Source organism: Ceratina calcarata, unplaced genomic scaffold (assembly GCF_001652005.2).
Source record: "Ceratina calcarata isolate Rehan_Ccalc_2016 unplaced genomic scaffold, ASM165200v1 scaffold369.2, whole genome shotgun sequence".
NCBI classification, from domain to species: Eukaryota; Metazoa; Arthropoda; class Insecta; order Hymenoptera; family Apidae; genus Ceratina; species Ceratina calcarata.
The window spans coordinates 283,600-293,700 of NW_017160008.1; the positions used below are offsets into that span (position 1 = coordinate 283,600).

General features: G+C 41.6%; 2 protein-coding genes across 2 annotated transcripts in view; one reads left to right on the plus strand and one right to left on the minus strand.

Annotated features, from left to right (window-relative positions):
- Positions 1-2,298: 2,298 nt before the first annotated feature.
- On the minus strand, positions 2,299-7,480 carry croc (forkhead box protein crocodile). Its single transcript, XM_018025883.2, has 2 exons — positions 5,567-7,480; positions 2,299-4,563 (listed from the first exon to the last, which is right to left on the minus strand). Exons 1-2 carry the CDS (start codon positions 6,913-6,915, stop codon positions 4,437-4,439), a joined length of 1,476 nt encoding a protein of 491 aa, XP_017881372.1. The 5' UTR covers positions 6,916-7,480; the 3' UTR covers positions 2,299-4,436.
- Positions 7,481-7,801: 321 nt separating this feature from the next.
- Positions 7,802-10,101, plus strand: part of LOC113464437 (uncharacterized) — a 14,988-nt gene continuing 12,688 nt past the window's right edge. Inside the window, exon 1 of the mRNA XM_026814216.1 lies at positions 7,802-7,827. Coding sequence (XP_026670017.1) covers positions 7,806-7,827 — 22 coding nt within the window. The 5' untranslated portion in view covers positions 7,802-7,805. The remainder of the gene's footprint in view (positions 7,828-10,101) is intronic.

A 10,101-nucleotide genomic window follows, 5' to 3' on the forward strand; every position in this document is an offset into this window, starting at 1 on the left:
CATTCCGCGCAAATACCACTTCTGACGTCCGTCACTTTCACCCGTCGATCGCTAATTCGATTCCGTCTTTGATAGAGTGGCTGTCACAGGCAATTAATAAACTTCCCAAGCAATTTCCCGTTAATTCAACCAGGCGTCACATTTGCATTCACGATTGCCGTCAATTTTCGAAACGATTTTAACTGAAAAATACTAACGTCACTCGATGCGGTAAAGTGAATTCTCACTCGTACCTTGACTGATGCATTCTTGCATACGTTCAAGTTCCCTCCGCCGCCGTGCAGTGAAACCGCGGGGAGAGCAAGCATTTGTCTTTGTTCGAACCGCTACGTTGTTTCGTTAATCGCACAAGAAATAAGCTGACGCAGCTAATGCGGCTAAAGATTATCTCAAAGCAACCCCTGTTGCAACCCCTTTCTAAGGAAATTTCCAAGGAGGCGATGTTATGCGAAAAAAGATTGTAGAAACGTGCGGGTACCGTAATAAGCGGAATTCTGACGGGAAACATCACGTATTCTAGAACGGGGCACGCGTTTACCTTCCGAGAGATCCTCGACCCCGGCTTTTCCATAAACTAGAGACCCTAAGGCGAGAGGAACGCAATAGACCGACGCGTGCTCGAAGGGATTCTGCTAACTGGTCGATAGGTATATACTCTATCTTTCGGCGAACTAACGGATTGGCGGCACGGTGGGTACGGCTCCGAAACCCCGGCTTTATCCAGAGCACGTGTTTCGGCAGATGCAGTTAAATCCTGCCTGCGGGCTAAAATCAGTAACAACGCAACTTTCCACCCTTAACGAATCATCAGATCCTTCACCTTTTTTTCCCTTTTAATACAAGTTATTCTAAGAATTATTTTATATTTTCTTACTATGAAAGATTTTATTGTACATAGCAAATTTACATAAAAATAGTTTAGGTGTAGGAAAATGGAATTAGATTGAAGGTAGCAAGTGAAAGGATTGATCAAAATATAGACAAATGGCTTGAAAGTTCGAAACCAGAAAGAAGGAAAAGGAAATAAACGTACAATAAGGAAAACGATAAATTATATAATAAATGTTCTAATTTTTGTTCATGTCATAGTTTCTAATGACTGGCTTAAGATTGCATTTGGAATTGTAGAAGAAATAGCCAGTGAGTAGAAATTGTGACGTGAACAAAAATTGGGACAATTACTATACAAAGTCTAGTAAAATGAGAGATAAGAGTATGAATTATTATATTAATTAGAAGTAATAACAAATATATAGTAATTGAACAAAATAGGAATGAGATAGAAAGAGATAGAGAGAATGTGTCAGTGGAATGAAAGGAAATAATGAGTTAGGATTCTAGGAGAGCAAATTTAAACCAAGTCCACATTTCTTGGCTGCAAGGCTGAAATAGATCATTATTATTATTATTATTATTATTATTATAAGAATAGTTTAACGTATTCACGAATATATTTTATAGCCAGTTGAACTTAGTCTACTTTGACGATGCCAAACACGCTCTTCTGTTTTCAATCAAATTGGCATAGTAATTCGATTTCGAATTCTATGAAGGAAATTCCATCAGAGTTACGCGGCCTTCTCGGTGTCGTTCGATCGTGGAAATATCTCAACGAACGCAGATACGGATCGGGTCGGTCGAACGTTGCAAGATATTCTTACCTTTCCATTATCGCCCACGCCGATGCGTCCGAGGGAGAAATAACGTTTCGCAGATCGAGACTAGAAATAATCAGGATCGATCTCTGTTCAAGAGAGGAGCAACAAAGTGTCGGTTCGTGAGATGCAGCGCTTACGCGTGTATATGTACGTCCGGTGGAGTCGAAGCGTCTGTTCGTAAATTTTCCTGAAGCTTTTAAAATCGGTTTCACCTTCGCACCGTCGACGCTTTGCCCAGCTTTTATATCCGGTCGTTTTTATACCGTCCGCCATGAAATCGACGGCGCATTTTATTAATCCGACTGTTTGATTTTCATTTTTAATATCAGGCGTCCCTCGTCTTTCTCCTCGTTCGTCGATGAAGTACATTTTTCGCGAATTAAATTTTGATCAACTCCCAATTTAATTGAACGAGCAAATTATTTTCACTGTTGTTCGCATCTGTCGTTTTCTCGTCCGAATGAAGTAACAAGAAACGAGAGGAAGTAAAATGCAACGGAAATATTTTGCTCTTTGTAATATCAATAAACGTATGACGCGTTCGATAGTAGATTTACAAGTTTGTTTTATTCCTGGGATTGGATGGAAGGATTTTATAATTCATACGAGATGTCCCGAAGAAATGTAACACTTGTTTTCGGTTGTGATTCAATACGTTTATTTCGTAAGGTTTCGTAATTCGCACGATTCATCCTACGTTTAATAAGTTTTCGATTATTATTATTTAACCGTAATACCAATACGTTTCCGCATAATATCGATTTGTCTATTTATACATATAGCTTTATCTATACAATCTATATATCTATATATATATATATATATATATACTCTCTTCTTTTTTAATAATATACACGCAGAGATCTATCTACGATACGATTCCAAATCGGTTTTGCAATCGTACTGTCGGTTCTTATTTTAATTATTCACATTATCCGTTTTTTTAATAAATTATATCTTATAACTCAACGGTTTCTCTTCGTCGAACGACCAATCTCGTGCTACCGAAACGCGCATCGGCCGCAAGGAATGACGTTTTACACGAATAAATGCACAAATGACGAGACACGAAAAACCTCGCAAACTTCTATCGAGGAACGACCACGCCACTTTCCTTTCCAACAAATCTGTTCTTTTTACCACCGTCTGTTTCACACGAATTATAACAGAAATTGCAATTAATAATGACGTTATCAATCTTTGATATCAGCCTAGATAAAACATTTTTTGTTCCATGTTGAATGTATGAATTTTGATTGCGACAAGAACGAAATATTTTTTTACTGTCTGTTCAATTGTAACGAAGTTTATATTCGGAAAGTGGTAATCGCATAGATAGTTGTGGAAATGCTATTATATTATAGCGAGAGGAGAATTTCGAGTCGGATTAGCAGAGGTCAGTGAAGAGATCCTGGCTTTGTTTGTTCGGATGACGACGACCGTCATTGATATTCACAGCTGTTTTCGCGGGACATCATCAGCTTCCAATTCATTAATGAACGTCTCTATACACGATAAAATCGATCAGATCGGAAGGAACGGTGAGCCGATGAAAAAAGTCTCCGCTTATCCCACTTCCAATTACTTTAATCTTGTACAGTATTAAAATTAATTTAAATAATCATGCAGATCGAACTGTGCAAGATTAAAATACCAGAAGTGTAATATTCGATTACTATTTCAATCGAGTTATCAAAAATTATGTGATCGAACTTTCATCAAACGTACCAGTGTTCCCTCCTCGCTGTTAAGTTGAACGTCTTTCGGAGCGAGGCCGAAACGTTGGAATTCAATTTAAACGATAATTAAGCCAGGGAAAAAGTTGGATGAAAAAAGTTAGGAGTTCTCGCGTAGAAAAAACGGTACTCGTTGAGGCGTTCTCAATTGCGTTTGTTCAATTATCGGTCTCTCCGGTTTTTCCACGGCCCGAGAAAAGAAAACGACGCGAAAGGAACAGTCCAACCCTGGTTTCATACGTTCACGATTCCGTGGTAGGCAATACACACTGTCAATCCCCGAGATCGTTCGACCACACGCGAGCCGAACACGCGCACCGAATTTCTTCACGCGTAGACACGACGTACACGTGCCCGTTGATCGCGATAACGAATCGGAAATGTCAAGTGTCCGTCGCGCCGGACTCGCGTTTCGATCACTGTCGTTTCTTGCGTTCGTTTTTCACTTGTTCTCGTTCGTTCGCGATGCAGAATCGTAGTAAGCGTTAATAGAAAACACGAACGGACGAACTCGATCCGTTCCGCTCGGCTACCGATCAAACTCTCGATTCGACGAACGCTGTTACACTGAATTATTCGAATAATTCGGAGCAAGCATTCTCGATAACCGTCTGTATAAAAAATAACAAAATTGATTACATTATGTGTCAATCAAATACACCGGTGATAATTGTAAAAATTGTCATATTCAAAGAATGTAACGTCAATTCTGTTAATTCTTAGACAGACCGCAGTTCCTTTTTCTATTCGTTAATATTCATTGCTGCGTCTACAACGTGCTAAGTGTACATCCACGATCTCCTCTATTGCCTGAATGATTAAATTAAAGTATCTACAGTTTTCCGAGACGAACTTTCCGAAAATCGTTACTTTCACGCCTTGGGTCGGCATGGATTTTTATTTGACTTATCTAGTTCCACTCTTTGGCGAGCTCTTCCGTGCACGGGATCCACTCTTGCTTCACGTAAACGAGGCTCGGGTCGTAGTGTTCGTTGTGATGCTCTTCAAGGCCTCGGGGATGAGGCCTTGAATGTCGGTATTCTCAGTACTTGTGCAGCGTGATCGGTAGATTGCCACTGGTGTTAACGGTGTTGCAGTCTTGATAATATCGGTGGTACAGGGGCGGTGACGGGGCTGCGCTCGACGAGAGCGGAGTTGGAGGGCTGGATCTGGAAAATTATAACATTATGACAATTAGACACTGACACATAAAACTGTAATATAAAACTCGCTTCTTATTCATTTTCACTGATGAAAAATCTCCAAATTTCTTAAATATTTGATTCAGAGTTCAGTGTTTCATACNAGTATATATTAAAAGTGTATATAATAAAAAGATAAATAAATAAATAAATATCGAAGAACGAGATATTCTTAGACTGCAGATTTTTATATACATATATGTATAATAAAATATTTAGCATGTAGAATTAAAGAATGTAATTTATATGTACTTCGGTTTTTCTCACTGAATATATCATACACTTTATTTGATATGATATCTTCTACATTTTTGCATATTGAGTGAATTGTCTTACATTTTTTAAATCAATGATAAACGCTAAATTTGCTGAAAGTATGGATTTACGCCATTCGATTCTACGTATTTATTTCTCAGAGAATGAAGACAAAATTCGTCTTAATGTTTAGTTTAAGAGTCATTCTAAAGCGCACTGGTAATTATAAATGTTACAAAATGAAACAAAGCTCTCAGTTCCTATGCATTGGGATTTCAGTATAAAATAGAGATCGTTCTGAATACAATAAGGCTGAGTGCCCTGGAATAGACTAAAGATTGATTTTATCTCGATTCTCTGAGAAATAAAGATCATTACCTTGTCATCGATAAAACAGCTACAATGGTCAATTTTCTGACAAGTGTCAGAAAATTCACGTGACTAGCATAACTCCTTAAATATCGTATTAAGCACTTTACTTCTGATATTTTCTATATCTTCGCATATTAAATGCACTATTCAAAGTTTAACACATTGACATTTTTTATAAACGCATAAAATTCCACAATCGTCTGATGAGTTCGCAGTTATAAAGTGACGTAAGAACATTGCTAGTCTAAAGAGAATTTCCAACTACTTTGATTATGAACTCAAACAGGATTCTATATCTTATTAATTGTACGATATCCAGTTTTCAATCTCTCTAATTTCTCACCTGTAAAGCTGACAGCTCGGTGACTGAGTATCCTGATAAATCGCCGCGGCGTCGGGGCTAGCAGCCTCCTGGTACCACTGCGAGTGTCCCGCGGTATTGTTGTGATTCCTCGAGTTATATTCCGCGTGATCCATGATGTAACCAGGCGTAGGTGTACAGTAGGGCGCGTACATGGTTCCGGGCGGCGAACCGTTGCTCCTGGGCACGGTGCTAGCGTGACCGTACCCGGTGGTAGCCATCATCGCCGCGACGGCCGCGGTCGTGGTGGTCGTAGTCGCACACACGGACGGTAAATGCTCCCTGGAGACCACTCCGCCACCCATCGACTCTCTGCTGCTGGTCATGATCGAGTGAGGGTGTGGATGCTGAAGACCGTGGCCGTGGTGCGCGTGATGCTGATTGTCCCTCGTCATCAACGCGGCACTATTTTCCCGCGTCGTCATCAACGCGTCCACGCTGAAACTAGTCGGGTCCAGACCCATGGACACGTCCTGAATCGCGTCCTGGTGAACTTGGTGCACCTGGTGACCCAGCGTCGTCTGGATAACACTCTGCCCGCCGACAGCGACGGCACTGCTCGTAGTCACCGCGGATTTCGTATCCTGAATCGGACTGTGAAGACCGTATTTAGCCTGCACCGCCATGCAGTGATTCCCAGTATCATTCACCGGCTCTCTCTTCGGCTTGCATAAAGTAGCCTCCATCGTGCCACATTTTTTCACCGAGTTGTCCGTCGGCTGTGAAATACCCACGTTACCAGGCTTCGTTTCTTCCTGAGTACGTTGTTTCTCCGGTACCAAGCCTTGCCTCTTCATAGCTTCCTCTTTCTCTTTCAACGCGTCTTTTTTCTTAAAGCGTCTGCGACGCCTCAGGTAAGAACCGTTGTCGAACATGTTGTAACTATCTGGGTCTAACGACCAGTAGCTTCCCTTGCCCGGTTTTTTGTCGTCTCTTGGCACTTTGACGAAACACTCGTTCAAGCTTAAATTATGCCTGATCGAATTCTGCCAGCCTTGCTTATTCTCGCGGTAATATGGGAATCGCTCCATGATGAACTGATATATGCCGTTTAGGGTAATTTTCTTGTCCGGCGCGTGCTGTATCGCCATGGCGATTAACGCTATGTACGAATACGGCGGTTTCACCATGTCTTTGCCCGGATGATGGATGTGTTGCTGGGTTATACCGGAGACCGGGTAACCCGCGGCCGTCGCGTAGCCACCATATCGGTATTGTTCGTAGTATCCCGGCGTGGCGCCCACCCCTGGATACGACGGGGTTCCCATCCCAACGGGCACCGCCGTTGCGTGTCTGTAATACGCGTTCTGCTCGCTAAATAAGGTATGCATTTTTATACCGAATTATTGACACACCTAATATGCGATCACTATATGACGATTGAACTGTCAGAACTCGTTCTTTATGGATTTGTTTGATATTTTACGTAGGACTTGACGTAGTTTTCAGATTTTCTGTCTATTACTTTTACAGTTCTAGGGTCTTTCGATTGGCTATTTTTATTTAACGGCAGTTTTTTAATAAGTTTCACTCACTGATCTGGATCAGTCACTAGGCAAACACACTCTGTCACTGATTTGATGAAAATTTCACTGTTGCGACCGAGAGTAACGGGTTGACGGTCACTCACTCAACTTTTGTGAGACTCATACGGTGTCATCGTGGTCGCGGATGGATTCGGAGATGATGAATTCCGTCGGCGGATGATCGTTTACTCGTTGAGCCGTTTAAACGGATGGTTTGTCGAGGCTGGCACCTCTACCCGTGCGGTAGGGCCTCGGTAACCGGTGAAAAAGGCGAGCGGCGAGGCGCGCGTGACGAGGGTTGCATCCAGTGGTCGATCCAGTGGTCCTAAACCCGCGTGGCGCGCCGTATTATGATACACAACAGGCCGGAGTTTACTCAACCCCGAGTAAAAACACACTGGGGCCTCGGCCTCGCGAGCGAGCCAAGTGTCCGGAGCCCACGAGCACGGCTGCGCGGCGTGGCGCCTCTCTTTTCGAAAAATCAAAACCCAGCCGCCTGTCCCTCGATTCCGCCACGGGATTGGCTCGCCCGGTTTCAAACGACTCCGCCTGCGAACCTCGACCAACCGAGGAACTGGTTTCCGACCGAACAACGCGGATGGGTCTGTGGGCCAACAGTTGCCAGGGATCCCAGCCGAGTGCCCGAGAGTTCGCTTTAGTCACGCCCTCGCAACGCGCGCAACAAAAGCGAGACAATGAGCCCCTGGCTCCAGCCGTGTAAGTTATATGTAATGCACTTTGCCTGGTGTGAGAGCGCGCGCGAAATTTTTAACTACCGCGCCGCGTAGCGTATCGCGCGACGGACGCGACGCTTCACACTTTCCGTCGTCGGACACTTTTTAAATATCGTAACTTTACGCGAGATTACGGACTGTCAGGATGTATCGGTGATTGGAATTATTTTCCATGTTTCAAGATTTTTAGAGGCTTCCATGGGGTGGCTTTGAACGGGAGGGGGTTGCGAATTGTCGAGGAAAGTGATACGCGCGTATGTTGGATGAGACCACGTGGTGCCTCACAGTGCCTGCAGAGTGTCTGCTAAATATCTATCCTGTTTTTTATGTTATGAGAAATTTTCGCTATTCACGAAGGTAAACGCGAAACGGTGATTTTTAATTTTGTGTTTGACTTTATGAATAGTAAAGCTCAGGCTAGGATAATCACGTGACTTCTAACATTTGTCGCTAGATTCTTAACGTTTTTTACTCCTTTATCGATAACCAGGCAGAAACAGTGGAAAATATGGATTCACATTATTCGATTCTACATCTCTACTTCTCAGAGAATCAAGATAAAATTCGTTTTAATTTTTAATTTAACCCTTTTAGTACCGAACGACGATATATCGTCGTTCAAATTTTCAATAAATAATGAAACACAATTCGTAACGTTTTATTCTCCCTTTATTTCCGAATATGCTGCTTTTTATATTTTGTAAATATCACTTCTACTTTCGTTTTTACGAGCATTTTCGCAAACCTCTGCAAATTCGCCGATTCGGTCCGGTATTCTTCGCTTATTGTTAGGTACGTTCTTTTCGCCGGTACTAAAAGGGTTAAGGTGTATTACAGGAAGCTTCGGACCTTATTTTGTTTAGAATAATCTCTCTATGGCATAAAATTGCTGAAAATCGAAACAACTAGCTTTATAACATTTGTTTTATTAAATATCGACATAATCTGATTGAATAATTACCAGAGCGTCGCAGAATGAATCGTAAAAATAATTTTGTCTTGATCTTTTGAGGAAATTGAGACTTAGAATCGAATGACGCAAACTGATACGTTTAGCTAATGCAATGCGTATCACTGATATTCTGTCTTATCGCGTAGTTATCGGAGTCTACCTCCCTATCGGAAATTGTAGTTTTTTTTATATCGCATTGTATTTATCCATCCGCTACACGACACAATAGAAAACAGAACACATTTTTTACATGAGAAGAAAGAATCGAAGCAAATCAGCCAACAAATAATTCTTGTTACAGGATATTCCTCATTCGAAACCATTCGTATCATTCTATGAAACTGTAGAGTCTTTTACTTATCAGGATTGATAAATAAACTGCAGAGCCTGTACCAAATTGAGAAAGAATTTATTGTAGAAATAAGTATAACTTTATCACGTGTAAACCGCTTAGAATTCGCGACTGTTCGCATGAGCTATCGAAACTGAACTACTGACCATCCTTTAATTTTGATACACCGGGGACGTACTAACCGTTTACTTTTCGCAGAAAATCGGAACCTTTTTTTCTTTTGTCTCGGTCGCGTCCCTATTGTAAATGTTCCTACATGATATTGTGTCTTACAACCAAACTTACCTATCTAAAGGGACATGAATATCCCATTTCAAATTACATGGTAAAGCTAATTCAACAGAAACTTTCTCATAGCATAAAAAACAGAAGATATGTTTGGGTAGTTTCCTTTATCTGAAACACCTTGCATTTGGTCGTTACGTTTGCTTTATCGTTTTGCTACCTGCTATTCGCATAACGCATAATTTTGGAGTAAAAGCGTTAATTTTATCCATTTCCTTTCATTAGAATATTTCGAATAGAACTGAAATTATATTTCGTTGAATCTCGCTTGGTGAATTCGCGACGGTACCCGCTCGAGGAATACAGAGAGACTTGTAATCCGTGGACGAAGAAACTCGAGGAACCCCGAAGGAAAATGCTCGAGTGGTAGAGTTATATAGATAAGGGAGAGACATCACGTTCTTATAGACGTGGGATTCAATTTGGCGTCTGTTTTTCCAAGGGTTCGACTCCGGGCTTGCGAAAACACTCGAGAGGACACCTCGGCTTCCATCTTTGCCCATTTCTCTCTGCTCCTCCCGCGAATCCACCAAACTTCTATCCAGGTTCTCAAAATATCTTCGATCGTCGCGATGTTCCACTTTTTCACTTCCATTTCCACGTCCCGTCGAAATCGTGACATAATTTCACGCAACTGATAGATGAAAAATCTCGGAGAAGTAAAAAAT